Source organism: Saccopteryx bilineata, chromosome 9, assembly GCF_036850765.1.
Source record: "Saccopteryx bilineata isolate mSacBil1 chromosome 9, mSacBil1_pri_phased_curated, whole genome shotgun sequence".
Taxonomy (NCBI): domain Eukaryota; kingdom Metazoa; phylum Chordata; class Mammalia; order Chiroptera; family Emballonuridae; genus Saccopteryx; species Saccopteryx bilineata.
This window is the reverse complement of record NC_089498.1, coordinates 63,481,650-63,500,144: the sequence shown is the minus strand read 5'-3', so window position 1 is coordinate 63,500,144 and position 18,495 is coordinate 63,481,650. Positions and strand designations below refer to the sequence as shown.

Sequence of the window (18,495 nt, the reverse complement as noted above, 5' to 3'; positions counted from 1 at the left end):
TAGTATTTTTAAACTTTAGCACATTGTAACATTATATATTAAGGCGATCATCCTGTGAAACATTATGTGGTCATCATTTGTGACTGCCAAATTTTAGACTATTGAGTCTAAACTTCTGATGAAATCTATAATTTCATAGCTTTTTTAGTCATAATATTACTGTAGTTTAATCTGTATTGGTCCCAACCTGTTTTGAGTGCTTACTATGTAGCCAGGCTCTATTGTAAGTACTTTCTGGGGATGATCTCATTTCATGCCCACAAGTCTAAAGAGGCAAGTTATATTATTATTTTTACAGTAGAGGAAACAGGTACGGGGAGGATGTATGGCACATACACGATCACAATATCTTGTCAAAGGTGGTAAGTGGAAATCTTAGGATTTGAACCCAGGTAGTCTCTACCCTAGGGCTTGTGATTTTAAACACTATACTTTACTGACACTCTTATAAAAACATTAAATTGGTAGTCAAAACATACTTCCGATTACAAAGCACATCTTAATGTGCTTTGTAAAACCTAGGTTTTATAAAACCTGCAGCTTAGAAATGTGGTTTATCAAATGAAAAGTAAAATATAAAACTAGGTGTTTTCTGAAGTATAAAAGGACTCCATTTCTTCTACTATCTTTAGAGCAAAGGAAGGAAACCAGTATCAACTGAGCACCTACAATGAGCTAGAGACAGTGTTGTGGGCTTCATACAGTCGACATAATATACAGAAGAATCATAAAAGGCTGGTGGTTAGCCCTATTTTACAGTTGAGGAAACTGAAGCTCAGCAAGGTTACATATTTTGTCATTTGGCTAGTGTGGGGCAGAACTCTGGATTTAGAGGCCTCCCTCACTCTAAACCCCAATTTTGTATAAACAAGAGTAGATAAAAGATTTGCATTAAAACATAGGCTGAGTCTTAAATCTGTAGTGACAGTGGGCCAATTATCTATACTATTAGATCAGAATTGCCATTGTTAAGAGTATGAGGTTTGTCCCAGTGTCTAGATAGCTGGCAACATTCTGCCTCACCTGTGCAGAAAACACCCAGAAACGGAAGGAAAGCATGGAAGGGGCGCACAAACCAAGCTCAATGTCATTCAGATTCCGCTTTGTAGAAGAGGCTTCAGGTGAAGCCAGACCACCACCTTCTGAACTCCATCCTGACCCTCAGTGGACTTCCGAGTGGGTTTCTCTTGGGGAAGACACAAACACTGGCTTCCTTTCTCAGACTGGCTCCATATATTTCTTCAGATAATATAAATGAGCCCTTTAGGGTAAAAGTCTGTTTAGGGGTAGGAACAGGCCAAGTTCTTTTCTAGATTTTTCCCATTTACCCAAAACTTTCTCAGCATTCAAGTCTATTGAAATATTAAATGGGAGTTAGTCTTTGTGTTGGCCTCGAGAAAGTCTACCCCTTCGATGGTAACAGTTAATTACTAGATGTTTTCCCAACCTATACATCTAATACTTGTTGAGTTCACTAATAGCTCTGGGGTTTCCAAAGTGATTGAGGAAGTTATAAAGAATCCACATTAAAAAAAAAAAAAGAATCCACATTTAATGTTTTCAATGAAGCACCACCTATTTGATATTAACCACATCCTTTCACTGGATTGAGTTATAACTAATCCAGCTTTCAAATGGGGCAGCAAGATGTGCCGAGCCAGCAGGAAAGTCACTAACTTGCTAGGAGACCCTCATTTTCTTCCTCAGGAGATCAGGAAGGATCAACCCTGGGGGCAGTTCTGAGAACCAAATGGGATGGAAATAAATTATTGGAAATTAAGTATCATATTTATAAAATATTGAAAGTATGTTTATAATTTAAATTGAAGAAGATCTGCATACCATGGCTTCCTTTTTTATGTTCCTCCTAGAATATAAACCAACTTTTATATACTAAGGCCACTGGACAGTGTTTACAGGATGTGAAAGGTTATTTGCCTTCTACCAGTGGAGGCCTTTCATTAGAGACCTAGGGTGAGAAGATTTCTCTTGTAGAGATCACCATATAAATGGGCTTGGGCCTCAGAGCTGCTGCAACAAGATGATTCCAAGAGGAACAGCAGGATTTGGGTTGTACAACTTTACAACGTCTTCAGAGGACGGGTAGCCTTTCTCCCACGTGACCTTTGCTGTCTTCGGAAAGCCATGGAATTCTCAGAGTCTTGTAGAGCTAGCTTTCATGTTTACATTGAGAGAATGCAACTGGATGGAAACAAGTAAACGACTCAACTTGCTTTTCCAGTCAGGCACACAAGAAATCCAGTGATTCGCACATTGCGAGCTTAGCTACGTGGAGCTGCAGAAAGCTGGTACCTACCTGTACTTAGAAATGGTCTGCTTGAGAAAGTTTTGAAAAAATCGAAGCCAAAAACAAAGACAAAAAAAAAAGTCACGCAGCTCTTGGTCATAAAGCCAAACTAACTTGTTACCTGAAATGTTGCTCGTTGCTTGTTGCTCCCAGCTTAGCAAATGATCAGATGGTCAGAGATTAGTAATCTCTACTGTGGTATATCATGAGAAAAGACCACTTTATGACACAAATGCCTTTTTAATGGTTGTCCTGGCCCCAGATGTGGCTTGTTCGTTCTGTAGGGATTTTACATCAGTATGTTGGTGCCAACAGATAAACCTGCTATACTTCACATCTACCGGTCTCTCTCTTCTACATGAAGTGGTCTTGCCTGACCCACTGGAACAGCAGGACTGTAATCCAAGACTCCAAGAGTGGGATATTTAGAGCAGTCCCCGGGAGCTGGTTGCAGCAGGATATCCATACATTCACCACTGTCACCAACAATGGAAGGATAATCCTTCTCCAGGTAAAAAGGCTGGAAGGCTGCACTGGTGGGTGGTGGGGTAGAAACAACCACTTAGAAAATCTAGGCTTGAAGACTATCCCTCCTAAGAAGGATGAGTCAGTGAGCATCAAATACAAAACAGACTTCTGTTCTCTTTAATCTTGTGGGTCTTACTTTGAGACCTGAGCTGCCTTCTATGGAGAGATATTGGAGGACTGTGCTTTCAGGTCAGTTATGTGAGCTTTATAAAACTCCCAGAGGCATATATTGGTAGTGACTCCAAATGACATGAGAATGAGCTTCATTTTGCTGGGCTCAGGTACAGGAAATGTTGGGATAAACACATGATGTCATCTTAGAGGTATGGGGCAAAGAGCCAACACAAGACATCAGCAATACAAGCTCTGATGAATGTTAGAAGCCTAAAACCTTCTTGCTCCATTCTTCAGTATCTTGCAAACCACACTGTAAGGAATAAAGTGTTCCTGCTGACCTCTTTCAAGACCAGGGAAGCCGAAACCCTAGTTAGGTAGCACTAGGGCTGAGGTGTCCAAATTCAAGATTATGTCATACTTGGTATTTGATTGGAATCACTTGCAGATGGTTAACAAACAGAACAAAAATAACTTTAGCAAAAGAGATTTTTTTTTTTAAGCTGAAAAATACACACTTCTATTGGTAAATCTCTTTTTAACTCTTTGCAATCTTGGAAGCGTGAAGAAATGCTAACCAAAACATCCTTAGAAATTCCTGATGAAGATACAGTTTACAGAACATGGATGTCTAAGATGTACTTCATTACACTGGGAGGAGGAATTGAGTATGTGGTAGAAAAATAGTGGATTTTTCCATATGGAACTAAATTCATGTTTTTCTACATCAGAATCTTCCAAATCACCAATAGTCAAATGTTCTCACTTTTGTAAGTTCAGTCCTCTGATCTGGAAACGTGGATATCTGGTCTTCAATTCAAGTCCTAAAGGAGCTATTACTGCCTTTGGCACAGAAACATCTCCTAAAAGCAAACACCCCATAAACAGAACCATGGAAATCTGATCTAAGCTCACAAAAGTAAAAAAGATAAGTCTAAAAACATGAAGTGATAGCCCTGGCTGGTTTGCTCAGTGAATAGAGCATTGGCTTGGCATATGGATGTCCAGGTTTGATTCACGGTTAGGGTACACATGAGAAGTGACCAATTGCTTCTCTTCCTCTCCCTCTCTTCACTTTTCTCCCTCTTCCCTTCCCGAAGCCAGTGTCTTGATTGGTTAGAGTATCACCCCAGGCTCTGAGGATAGCCCAGTTAGTCCGAGCTTGTCAGCCTCAGGCACTGAGGACAGCTCAGTTGATTCGAGCATCAGCCCCAGATGGCGGCTGCTGCATGGATCCCAGCCCGGGCTCATGTGGGAGTCTGTCTCACTATTTCCCCTCCTCTCACTTAAAAAAAAATTTGAAGTGACACTTCACACTTCATCGTGCTAAATAACTCAGGGATGAATGTTCAAGATTCCAAGTTATGCTTAGGCAAAATGGACATGGGTCCTCAAAAATCAGCCTAGAATTTGGACTTTCATTCTGCATTAAGAGAGAACTTTAAAAACATAAATGGTATATGGATAAAAACATATATATGGGTATATGGATAGATATTTTGCTTTTTCTTTCATTTTACTCTAAGTAAATTAAAGGTGATTCTGGAAACAGCAATAACTAAAATGATTAGTTTTATGCATTTCTAATTGCATCCTGTTAATCTCTGAAGCACATTTAGCTGAACACATTCAGAAAGAAGATGGTTCAACTTGTCTATTTTTGATACAAGCAGAGTAAACTATGTCATTGTGTCACTATGAAATCTCAGCCTCAGTGACGTAGACTCTTAATCATCTGTCCTTTACCCAACAGGCCAAACTGGGAGGTGGGAAGTCTTTCTGTTGACTAATCAAAATGCCTGCCCACCCCCCCCCCCAGCCCCCGCCCACTCTGCCATCCAAGGCAGGGGAGGTGGCAGGAACAGACACAGCACAGAGCTGTGAATACCGAAGTCTGATCTGGAATTGCAAACTGCCACCAAGACACAAGAGTAAAGAGATAAAAAGATAAAGATAAAAAGAAAAAAAAATAACACGATGCAGCAAAAGAAACACCATGGCGTGAACAACTGTACCTTGGCAATGGCTTTGCCATCGGAATTGTTGTTGGAATCTTTAACAGCACTGAATGAATCTCTTCTCTGTGGGCATGGTTTCTTTTTGCGTGGTCTGCCTTTAAGATTTGGCGCTGAAAACAAATGGAGAACGATTGATATACATTTTCATTGGCATGGGTTTTCTTATTAAAAACCAAAAATCTTACTACAGTGGTCCTCATTACATGTGCAGAGAAATGGACACATTTGTGGTAGCCAGCCCTCATTTCATGTTTCTCTCTCTGAAGGGTGCATCTTGGAAGACAGTAAACTTTTGTACTTTCTTCCCAAAACTAATCTATTACATTGTAACATTTCTAATCAATATAGAAAAATTGAAGCCCTTAGCTCTAAAGGACCAGGGAAGAAAAATGCATCTCCCCATTGTTAGAAAAGAAGCAAGTTGGGCTGAAGACAGCCCTGAGCCAGGCTCTAAAATTATTCTTTGTTTTGTTTTGTATCTTGTTTTCAGAAACCTAAGTGATATGCCAGCCCATTATGGTATCATCGTAATGTTATGTTTGAAAACATCTCTCTTCAAAATTGGAGACGTGAGCATTTTCTCAAATTATACAAATAAGTACAGAGAGAGAGAGAGAGAGAGCTATAGATGAGAGGCATTCAAGATAACAATCTGAAAAAATATTATTACATGTATTTACTAATAATAGTGCTACCAGCATGTTTCAAGTCTGAGCAAAGCTGGCAGATACATTTCAATCAGCATGCTCTCTTTTCCTTTTCAACATATTTTTTAATGACCATCTTGAGGGTTATTTAAAATAACTTCCAAAGATCACACTGGGGTTAGCCAGATTCTGTGGAGATTATACTTTCTAAAAGCCACAGACACGATGCAAATCAAAGTTATATTTCAACCTTGATGTTGAGCTTGAATCCCTTTAAGATCCATACAGAGAGCAGGAAAAAGAAAATAAAGCCTGCTGTTTACTGAGTGCTACGGCTGTCCGGCATCAGCTTTCACATTTAACTTCATCAGTCACCCAAGTGGAACAAAAGTAAAACAAACCAACTAACCAACTAGCCCTTGAAGAATTCCAAACGAATGAATTATACCCCAAGCAATGCCTTTTAGACCTTTCCAGGTACCCACACTTCTTAAAATTATGACAACGCCAAATCTGAACCACTTGAACCCTCTTAATTGTTATTAATCTTATCCATGTCATGCAGTTAGTTAACCAGTGGTTTTAGGACATTTTTATTGCACTCATTTTACAAACACAGTTAATCCTACTAATTTGGTTTGCCTACTACTGTGGGTAACAGTTGCCTGATCCTAAAGCTCAGTAAATAGAGGCACTTGTACAATCAGGCAAAAGTTTAAAAAGTGGCTTTGGGGCTCCAGCTCAGACGCCCCCGCCCCTCCCAAATCCACTCTCCCTTCTCTCATTTCCCAAAACATTCATCTGAAAGTCCATCCCCCAAAAGCCAGCCTAGAATTATTGAAGGTAAACAAGCTCCCAAACACAAATCAAGTAAAGAGAAAGTAGCGATTACCCATTCCAGTCGACAAACATCTGCCCGATGCTGTCTGTGCTCATGAAAGCTACAGCATGTGACTCACTGCTCCCCAGCCAGTCTCTGGAAGTCTGGACTTGACTTGGTGTGGATGTCAGCTTCCCTCCGAATGAGAGCTGAGAGGCTCCGCGCTCCGCTTACAACTCCCCTCCCCCGGCAGCTTCATTACTCATGTAAACACAGAGCAGTGACTAGCATCTGAGTGTGTGGGATGAGCTCTGAGGACTTGCTGGAGTTGCCAGACTGACAGAGGGCTCGGCTCACTCCACCTCCCTGCACCCGGTTGGCGATTTCATCTGGCCTGTTTTGTGGATCCTGACCTGTCCCCTGTCAGAGCGTGATGCCACCTTCCATGACTGACACAGCCTTCAGCCTGGAGCCAGGGTGTGGATTCTTTTGGTTTGAAGATGTGGAGCACAGAAGTATTTCTACAACTGACCCAAGTGCTAAGACTTTAATGATCTCCCGGGAAGGTTGTACTTTCATGTCTCCTTATCAAAATAGTAGCCACAGAAAGCTGACAAAGTTGGAATAGGTCTGAGGCATTTCACTTGAAAGAAACAAAACAATATCGCCTCTGTTCTAAGATTTGTCACTATGATCTTTCTTTCCCAACATGCTGGCAAAAAGCATTTGAACCTAAAAGGCATTTATTTCCAGAAGAGCTTTCAAATCCCAAAGGCCTTTTAGATAGAGAGGACTTGCATTGAACAGGCTGTTTTAAATAAAGACAAAGGTTCCGGGAACTAACAATAAGTCATCTCCAAATCGGGTCTGTTTTCTCCATTCTTTGACCTGTTTTCAGAACCCAGAGAAGCACATGTCCTTCCCTGGCAGATTCTGAGAATTACAAATTTAGAACATATTAGCACCTAATATTCTGGTCACACAAGCTTCAACTCTACTTGGGATTTGATCAAGAGAAAAATGTCTCTTGTTCTTCGTAAGGCAAGTACACTGATATTTCAGGTATGTTAGCTAAATCCTTCCAATCTTTCAAGTCTCAAATTCAAATTCCTCTTTTAGTCTGCCCTCTGAACTCCTGTTCTGACCTTTTCTTATGCAGGGTATCATAGGGTTCTTTGCACTTTAGCTGAGTTTATGGCTTATTATTATATTACATTGGAGAGTCCTTAAGGACAGGACCCGGTCCGATTCATCTCTTATCTGCCCCAACACACACCCAGGAGGCAGCATGACATAGTATGGATTTGATGAATGAACGAGGGACTAACTGGAAATAAAGATGCCCACACATCTCTCCTTCTGCCTTCACGAGCTGAGCCTGCCCACCTGAGTACATGTATTCGTGTCACTCTGGGAACCTCTAAAACTGTGTTCACCTTTACTAACCTTTAGCTTTGGGAACATAAGCCAGTGACCTGAGTTTGCTGTGGGAATTGAGACAGGAAACCTACAGCCTTTGGTTCCTGATTACTGTTAAGCCATTGTGCCTGGCATCTCACCGGGGCCATAATCTTGTCCTACAAGCAATGAGCATATGCTATGGGGGGCGGATGTTCCAAGTCCCAGGGGGAGCAGACCATGCAGGATTGGGAGGGGCTCCCATAATACAATTTGAGACTTTTTAGATGCACAGAACCTAGGTGATGCTTTGACATTGAAAGGCTAGCTTTTGAGGAGAGGAAAAAAAAAATATTTTTTCTTTACAGGGACAAGAAAACAAATCATTTGTTAGGTAGGTGAGTGAAAATAAATGCTTTATGGTGTGATGGTGGTTAGGGGTCAGGTGGAGGCTCTGGCCTCATTCTTTTACATAAGAAAACAGCCCCACCTGGTCCCAGCTACTGTGGGCAGCCTAAGCCTGACCCCTTCCCCTGCCCCTTGACAGCTAAGGGCTACCTACTTACTGAGAGCCCAAACCCTATACTCCAGAATTATACCAGCTCCAGTGTTTTGAATGAGATCAATCTCTACCAGCAAAGCCAGTCTGGGAAGCCAGCAGTACACTTACCAATGGAGTCAGTTCTACTTTACAAAAATACGTACGGAACAATAAATGCACAGTTACTTTTCCATGTGTATATGATCCACTAGGCAGCCCTGGCCTGGCTCATTCACAGGGTTCAATCAATGCTCTTATCGTACTATCTGATAATAGTAAGAGCCGATACTTACTTTCTCTAGACCAGCCAGTACTTTGCATACAATAACTCATTTAAAACTCTCAACAAGTCAACAGAAAGGTGCCATTAGTAATCCCATTTTACAAACCAGGAAACTAAAATAGAGAAGAAATTACTTGTCTTCGGTTATACAACAGGTTACTGGTCGCAGAAAGATCAGCCCAGGCAACGGGACTTTATTGAGAGCCTCCGCTTTAAGTAACTTCTCTCCAATAGATGCACAACATTCACTTTGTCTCATAATAAAGTATTTATATTATTAACTTGGGTTGGCAGTCACCAGGGGACTTTCCCCAAATGAAAACACTCCTGAATACCGCACAGTACAAGGGCACTGCAGCCCATCTCATCCTACTGACTTGAGAGCAAGCGGGGTCTTTACCGGTTCTGATTCAGCAGTAGGTAACAAGGCTTCCGCTAAAGCCATAGAGTCCCCATAAAATTCAGAGAGCCATGCACATTAGCCCCTTGCAGGGGGCCACTGACTCTTCTGCCTAATCAGTGAAAGATCTCTGTGGTTTAAAAAAAAAAAAATCTTTCTTCTATGACTGCCCATCTGTTCCTCTTACTCAGTGCCATGAAATTAACAAGTATCCACCTTTAGAGAAGTCCCCATTATTTCTATAGGTGTTAATCCCAGGGGAATCAGCTACTACCAGTGCTCCAGGTTACTTTAATATCTAACCCTTGTGTTTTGTTTTGTTATAAACCTTTTTTAAACTCCTTTACATATTAAAGAACTAGAGTCCCTTTTTAAAGACAGTATAGCAAAACAAGTGAGTTTTTTTTCCCTTTAGAGTCTAGAACTCAGTAATAGACATTCCCTTATATATTTACTTCACAATGGGTTCTGACAAGTTATGTGTCAGCACAGGTGTGGGAAACTTTCATCTCAACCCCAATGCTTGCCATAATAATAATAAAACAAAGGAAATGTAACCAGTTACTGGCAAAGTAAATTGCTTTTGGCTTAAATGTCCCTGTTTTTTTCAACTGTGTTCTTCCTGTCATGACTGTCTCTCTCTACTTTTTTTGAAATAACATTTGTGCTCTTGGAAATACCACGAAGATAAACTGCTATAAAAGCTGGATTGACTCATCAGTTAACAACTCTCTTTTCTCATTTCACAGAGAGAATTCTGTTGCCAACGCAACTACATATTCTCTCGAGAAATTCTTTGTGAGCTTCCACACTCAGAGAAAACTTGTTGGTGGGGATTGGAATTAGGAGAATGGAAAACCAGGCATCATTTTCCTAAGAGTTTGACCCCCCCGGGTCAAAGTCTAGAGGAAGTCAGCAGAGCGTTAACTCATTTGATTTGCAAGTTGTGTGTGTGCGTTTTAAATCCCAAACATAAGCCAGAAAACTAAACTCCACTGATTGAAGTATTAAGGACTGACAAACATTGTTCTATGTATAGTGTGCATTGCTGATAATACTTTGCATTTCTGTAATGCCTTTCCTCTGAGGATATCAATTCTCTGGAACATTTTCTTTATAGACAATAATCTTAAAATACTCTGGCAAGTTTTAGCATGGAGCATTGCTCTTTCTGGAAAAAAAAACAAAAACAACCCTACCCTAATTTAGTTATCATTTACTGTGTTCTATTTTCAATGTTTCCCTTTTGACTATTTAGAAACTTCCTCTTTCACTACAACAAAAATAGGATGAGTGTTTTTAAAGTTATTAACGTATGAATAAAAGATTAGAAACCAAGAATGGCAGAAGGCTTGATCAAAGCCACTCCTGAAATTTATGGATGTAATAAAAGAAAGGCATTTCACAGATAATCTCTTACAGAATTTCAGTTTTCAAATACTTGGGGGAAAAAGAGAAAAACAGAAGCTCTCAGCCCTCATTTTGGCTTTAACTTAAAGACAATATTTTTACTTTAAAAATTCATAAATGAGTTCCTGAAATTTTTATTTTAAATCCACAGTTGTATTCTATATACTCACTATTTTACACCTAACAGAGTGGTTCTAGAAAACTGTAGCTGTGGGTACTCAACATCTGTTAATTGCACAAGTCTTTCCATGAGTCCACAAAGTATTAATTACATATAAATTTAAGAATATTCAAGTTTACTTTTATTCTGTTTTCTATAAACAGCCTGTTATGCCCACGAGCCATGTCTGAGAAGCAACTGTATTATCTAGGATATGAATACACAAGGCCATTCTCAAGCACAACTCCATCGTGTAGAACAGTCTAAGTTAAATAATGAATTTAAAGCAAAAGGCACACTTAAAAACCGCTATATTATATCATTTTTTGTAATTGTTCTGACAGTTCAATTTTTAAGTGTAATTTTTTTCTCTCAAATAAAAAGCATTAAAAAGATGAGCCCAGAGTTGTGAACAGAAACTACAGCCAAATTCAAATGCCCTTACTTTCAAATTTCACCAAGACCACCCAGCCCTGAACAGGGACCCCTCTGGATGTCATAGCCACTTTGAGTGTCCAAGCCTAAGCCATATCCCAGCGTTGTTTGAACCACACAGTTCCTGATAACTATAATCTAGCATTTCCAAGATCCCTCCTCTCACAGAATCCAGGTCCCCTTCTACCTCCTGGAAGGATGAGCAGTTGTATTGTTAGAAAGAGGTTGATAAAAAAGAAAAAGAAACAGGCTTTATATGAGGTCCAGTCATTTTGGCTCCTTGTCAAAATCATTGGGATCCCCAAGAGTCACTAATGAGAGTGGAATGTATGACTGCATTTGGCATACCTGGATTGCTTGGGCAGCTTAAGTCCGAAACAGCCGTGGACTTCATTGACTGCTCAACAAACCATGTAAGTAAACAGTCTTGTAATCCTTTCCAAAACATGCCCAGTCTTACTCACTCCTGTTTCATACCTGTGAATGCTGGAGCAATTGTTAATGCTTCTAATCAAAATTTTAGTAATATTATTGGCATGTGATTTGCATAACTATTTCCTGATCTCCCTTTTTTCTGCCCTGAAGGTCTTCATTTCTCGGAAACACTTAAAAATACAGATTTGACTTCTCCCCTTCCCCCACCCTATAAATGGAATGCAACTTGTTAGCTCATCTGTACTGCTAATTGGTTTGAAAGCATGTGACTCTGTGCATTCTTGCCATTAAAACACAAGCAGACCTCTTTTTTAGTCAGGTTTTACCGGCTTTGATGGGCAGATTTCTATCTTTATTTCATCTTTGTGTCTTGAGGAGGGAGAGAAATTTAAATGACCAAATGTTATTGTATATTATTCTGAAATATGTAGTGAATTCCAAAGGAATGCAGAAATGTTCTAGAAATAGGCTTGTCTACAAGGGCACTGGCAAAAAGAGGGAATATAGACGCTTCTCACTATCCCTTGTGGGATAAGAGGAAAATAAGAAAGCTAAATCTAGGTGTAGAGTGAGGAGAGAATCTGGGTTTTCAGAAGACTGACTTTAAAAGAATTCTGGAACTGGGGAAGTTAAATTGAAATCTATGCCAGACTATTCAAACTCTCACCTTCCCTTTGGTCTATTCTGGTTAACCCTAAAATCCTCCAAGGGAGTCATTCTCAGTGACAGGTCCCTTCCAGGACCTGTAAGGGGAAGGAGGTGTGGCTCATAGCTGTTTCACAAAGGCTTATTTATCTTTGGGGTAATAAGGTTTATATAGCATGGCATCGGGAGCCTATGGGAAGAATCTTGCTTTAGGAGTCCAAATATTCTGTAAAGAAACAACAGGGTAGTGTGGATACTTAAGGACTTAACTTGGTGCTTAAGGTACAGGTGCAGCACTGTTTAGATGTTAATACTGAACACAAAGGTCTGATTTCCTTCCCCAATTGCAAGGTCTTGTCATGAAGTTATAAACTCAACAACAACAACAAAATGGACTCTAAAAATGTCATAGTGGCTCAAACTTCCACTTTCATATCTACAGGGCCACTTGTTTCTTCTCCAGATGCCGGTTACCCATGAGTCATTTCCAGGGCCCAGACCCCAGACTAGTCTCTTAATGGAGAAGATCGTGCAGGATGCTGAAAGCTATTACAATGAAAATGAGTGTGTTGTTTCAGTGCTCACTATGAACTTTTTCTTAAGATTTTGAAATAACTCATGTTTCTATTTTTTGAGAACTATTCAATAAACACAGATTTAGCCTTTCTTAATATGATTGTATATAATAAGAATAGAATATTAACTTAAGATACTTGTCTTCTTTAAGGCTATTTAAGGATCTATTCTGGATATGCTTTTTAAGGACATTTAGATTTCTATAATTTATAAAGTTTATAAAGATAGGACCTCTTAAACATAGAGAATTAATCTCTCTCTCTCTCTCTCTTTCTCTGGCTCTCTCTCTCTTTACAATCAATAAACCTGCTCATTTTAGTCCATGATTGATATGTTTTGTGGTGTTACTACTGAACATGACGGAACAGAAGTGAAAGCTCCATTTTTGTATTGTACAGCCTGGCAAGGAGCAGTAAATATCAGAACAGTTTTTAAAACTCATATATAAACAGAACATTCTTGTTCAGTTGTTTCTCCAGGTTTGGAAATGAGATATTTCATTTTCAACATTGAGGATAATTGATTTGCTACATTTCTAAAAAGAAAAACATCCCCTACTTGGAAATAAGTAAAAGACATTGTGTGTGTATAAGTATTAACATGGAGATATTTAACTTCTTACAGACTTGGGCTAATATATTATGAGAGCCATTTTTATTTTTCAAACACATCCACATAAGAAAAAGTAAAAGGTCATCGAGTAATAAGTTCCCAATTTCTTTTTTAAAAAACCCCCCAAGGAATGTGAACTTAATAGGGATTTTTCACTCTCTAGGCTTTCCTACATTGCAGAAAGAATAATTTAAGAAGTAGGAGAATCTCTTATTTAAAAGTACAAAGATGACTGTTCTTGTTTGTCTGAGACTCTGGAACTCTTTCCTGTGCTCAGGTGAACCACTTCCATCCGCTCCCTTTTATGAACTACCAGGTCCACCTCTGGGCTTCATTTGTTTGTGGATATATAAGCTACATACTAGAAAATTATTTTAAAAGCCCTACTGTACTATCAAGGAGCTCACAAATGGTAGAAAAGAGAGTGTTGGCGCAGGTTGGATTAAGGGCCCAAAATGAGAAGAGCGAGGTTGAAGGTTGTGCGTGGAAAGGCTGGGACAGGGTCCACAGCACTTGATGTATATACTAAATAAGGACAGCTAGCGGGCTCAAGGGGTCGGGCCGAATGTGGAGAAACTGGCTGGATACAGCCAGAAATCTTAATGTAAATCTTACAATGAACAGAAAATACACAGGAAAGGTTAGAACTTCTTCCCCCTTTTTGTCAGTGTAAAATATATCATTTTTTGTGAGTGTTCAGAGCTGCTTTGTCCATAATGAACACCGCTAGCCACACGGGGCCACTGAGCCTCTGAAATAGGTCTGACCCAAAACTGAGATGTGGCACAAATATAAAATACACACTGGATTGCCAAAATAATGTAAAACAATGCAAAATATCTCACTAATAACATGTATTGATGACATATTATAAAATAGTTTGGATATACTGGGTAATTTAAAATATATTATTAATTTTACCTATTGCTTTTAATAAATATGTAATTTTAAACATGTGGCTTGCATTATCTTTCTCTTGGGTGATGCAAGTTTAGTCAACAATTCAATGTTATGATTATAGATTTCTCCTTGGAAATATGTGTTAAAGAGCAGATAAACAAGATTAACATCTGTGGCTAGAATAATCAGCAAAAGCGATGATTCAAAAGTTTCAATATAATTTAGGATTTTATTCACTGTTATAAAGAATAGTCATGTGTAGGTGTTAGTATCTGAAAATTTTGTGTCTCTTTTATCATATAAAATTCAAATCTGGTAATCATTGATTCAAAGTTAATACATGGCCTTGATTAATATGTTATTTCATTAACTTCCTTAACTAAGATGTCAAAGCAAATGTTAAGCCTGGACAACAGACTTGCAGGGAGAGGAAAAGAGAGAGAGAAAAGGAGAGGCTGTCTAATTACCTATTTTACTAATTATTCTCTTCTGCTACCAACAGGGGTTGAGTATAACAAGCCATTTGCAAACTGAGGAAGAGAAAATAGATCTTGAGTGATTTTGGCTCTTTGGAAGGTAGAAGCTTCTTAACCACAAATTGTTGAATACATTCATGGTTGTGTTTCCCTGTTTGAAGATTTCATTTGCAAGCAAGTGAAGAGGGAGATACAGTCAGGCCTAAGGGCAAAGGCATGGCCTTCTTGGCTTTGCTAAGATGCTTCAACTTCTGCAGTTTTCAAGTATGATTACTCACTGAAGACAGGATCCGACAAGCCCAGAAAAGGTTGACAGAACAAAAAGGTTTGAACTCCAGGGGACAGAGAAGGAGACATATTCTTCTTCTTTTTATTATTTTTTTTAAATTTTAAAACATATTCTTTTTCCAGTTATTCTTAGCACCAAAAGTCTATGGAGCATTGCTCTGAGAAGATGGCTGCTCCGTGTGCTGCTGGCTTCATGTCCCAGCCTCCCCAATAACTGGTCTCAGCAGATGGGACCAAAACCTATACCAGTGATGGGCAATCTTTTGAGCTTGGTGTGTCAAAATTTGCCAAAACACTGAGCATAACTCGGGTGGTATGTCACTTCTAGAAAAAAACCCATAATTTCGTGATATTTATAGTTTAAATAACAAAAATGAATAATTGTAATATATATTTAATATATTTAATAAACCAAAACCTAATTATTTAACTTATCTGCTTAGTGACTTCTTTGTTCATCTGTCAGTCGGTTTCTTTTGTTGGTCTTGATATTATATAACTTGTGTGGGGTGCCGTGAACTAAGATAAGTGAGGGGGAGGGGGAATACTTTAACCTGCCTATTAGTGACTTTTTTGTTGCTGAATTTCATTGGCTAAATCTTCAGTTGAAGGTTGGTATTTTGTATACTTCAAGCCCAAGCAAGCGCTACTAACTTCATCTGTCAATCTGTTTCTTTTGTTGGTTCTGATATTATTTAACGCTGAGAATAAGGTCTCACAAAAGTACGTAGAGGGAAAAATTGTGAGTAAAGCCATCGCTATATTTTCAGGGTGCTAAAAGTGTCTGGTAATCGGTTCCAGGCACTCCAAATTTCCTGTTCATAGTGGCACTCCTCTTGATTCTCCAAGCGGCACCTTTCCAGATTCTCAAGCTTTGACCTCAAGTTGACAAACACAGATGCTGTCTTGAAATTCTGCAAATTGCATCTTATATAAATTAAGATGGCTGCCGCTATTTCTAATGGCGGGAAATGGCACCCATAGCACAGGCCCTCGCTTCTCCCAGCCTCCCTCTCACTTATCTCAGTAATGATGGTCAATTAGAAATCCACGACACCCCAGAACAGTAGATTGGATGATGGTTGCTGTGGTTATGTGGTTGCTGGTAGTGGAGATCACAGGGCCCCCTGGGGCATTCCACTGCTCCCTGCTCCGCCGGCCAGAAGTGAGGTCAAAGATCCCCTAATGGCCTAACCGGAAGTCCCAGAACTAGACGCTCTGTGCCGGAGTTCTGGTGTTTTGGCCTACAGACCTCCAGCACAGAGTGTCTACAATACAGCAAATGTTTTATCCTTGGCTACTGCACCTGGCCTTGCAGGAGCCAAGGATGAAACGTCCTTCCTGGCATACGGCCCTATACTTCTCTGGTATGTGGCTGTGTGTCATAGAAAATGGCTACGCATGTCAGCATGTCATAGGCTCGCCATCACGAACCTATACCCTCTACATCCTCATTTTTGATTCCTGTGATGGCAACAATACAGAAATATAACAGTTAACAGCTCTCCAGATATAACATGTCAATCAAGAGCTACACATCCACCTGGATCCTTTCAGGGACGGCACTCGCCCCCTTTTATGATACCCACTGTAAAACTCAAAGAACAAAGATGGTAGCAATGAAAATAAACTTAAGAAATATTTTCTTTTCCCAGAAGGTAAGAGTTGCTACAGCATTTTAGGCAGTAATGTGCAGGAAGATGAAGACCAAAATCCCTGCAACATCAACAAAACAGGCAATGAATAATACAGGACAATACTTAAAACATAATCATTTTTATGAAATATTTGACGGGTATAACCTATGTCCATCCAGTGAAGCAGTCAGCACACCTCGGGCATGCTTCTGATATCTAACTATAGCAGTATTTGTCTTTGTCCTCCACACTCTTTTATAGCACATGGTATGCATATTTCAGCATCCAACATTATTAACTCATGACCAACTGTCAGCTGATGGTTATCTAACACATGGGGTCTCCACAAAAGGGATCCTTATTTGGGCAAAAGCTCTTGTCTGCACCAGTCTGTCTATTTTTTCCCTCAGAAGGACTTTATTTGGATTATTATTGCTGTGAGTAAAAACTCAAGAGGCTGCATGTGTGGCAATCAGAAGGCGGGGAGATAAATCCTTAGCAAGTTAAAACACTTAGCTGATATTAAAAGCATTTTGTAGCTTTGTTAGCCGAAAGGAAACTCTCGGTTGCCCTCTCGTGGTGAGTCTATGTGATGTCGTGGGAAAACGGTAAAAATCAAGAGCCTAACAAGAGAGTTTAATCAAATACAGGTAAGAACATTTATCTTTGACAGAAACAGTTGCAAATCACAACCTGATGCTGTTTTATATGTTTGGAATTTATGTCTACCCTCCTGTGTAGAGAAAGATGAAAGTGGGGGTTGGGGGTGGGGCTTAGAATATGGAAATTAGAACTTTGTCTTTCTAGAATACAATGACTTCACTATGTTTACTACCATAACTGTTACATATGTGGCAAATTGATTTTTATGAGATTTAGAATCTTAAAAAAAATCATGCCCACATTTTAAATGTTCCTCTATAACCCAAAATAGACTGATGTTCCAACTGGTTTGGAATTATAGGAACCAAAAAAAGAAGTCTGAATAATTCCCTAATATGGAAGAAACCACTTAAAAAAAACAACAACAAAAAAGGGGTACAGTGCATTTGTTTCCAACAATAGGCAACATATGGAAACTTGGAATTTCTAGAAGCAAGTCTTAGGTACAGAAATTATCCATAACCTCTGAAAACTAAATTTTATAAAAATCTGTACTCCACATTTAATAATTGGTTATTCACTTTGGTATTTAATTTTAATTTCTAAAAACACCGTTTAAAATTTCTGCTGTATGCTTTTTGACAATTTCCTGCCTCAGAGGCCCATCCCCTGAAAGCAAACAAACCTGGTATTAAAACAGACTGAGCCGCTTAAGAAAAAGCTAGGGGCAAAGTACATGAGATCATAAACTATTTTTCATCTTATTACCAGTTAACGTACCATTGCCCTCTTTTATGTGTCTTCTCTTTTGATAAAAGCCGCTCCGCCAACCCACATTAACAACAAAAAAAAAGCTCTGTGTTTTTAATATTATTACAGGGGCAGATTAATCTTAACTTGGCTTTTCCACTCATATGTGGAAATTCAGTTTTTCAACAACAGTTGTTTTGTTTTGTCTCTGAATTAGCAAAGTTCTTAAAGTAATGTTACTACAAAATTAAACAGCTGTGAGTTCTTTCACGAACATGATGATTCTTGTTCTTCTTTGTACTATTGTGCAAGCTGAAATACCCTGTCTTTCATGTCTTTTTATTCCAAAATGAATTCCCTAGTTAGCCTTGGTTAGATTTAAAATAATAATAATAATAATAAAGAAGGGGGCCGGTATTTGCTGACCTCTGAAATTCATCAGTGTTTAAGCTCAGGGCGTTTACACAAGGTGCATAATCAAAAGGGCTTTTGTTTAATTCCTATTATGAAA

The 18,495-nt window shown here is 39.2% G+C and overlaps 1 protein-coding gene across 2 annotated transcripts in view; it reads right to left on the bottom strand.

The window, feature by feature from the left end:
* The window catches only part of ARID5B (AT-rich interaction domain 5B), a 197,371-nt gene that overhangs the window by 41,288 nt on the left and 137,588 nt on the right, over positions 1–18,495 (bottom strand). Inside the window, exons 1-2 of one of the 2 annotated variants that reach the window (XM_066244206.1) lie at positions 6,508–6,908; positions 4,966–5,078 (exon numbers count right to left, since the gene is read on the bottom strand). In XM_066244206.1, the coding sequence (XP_066100303.1) occupies positions 4,966–5,078; positions 6,508–6,511 (117 nt within the window). In that variant the 5' untranslated portion in view covers positions 6,512–6,908. Of the gene's footprint in view, positions 1–4,965; positions 5,079–6,507; positions 6,909–18,495 lie in introns of those variants that run through there. The other variant, XM_066244205.1, reaches the window with a different exon arrangement.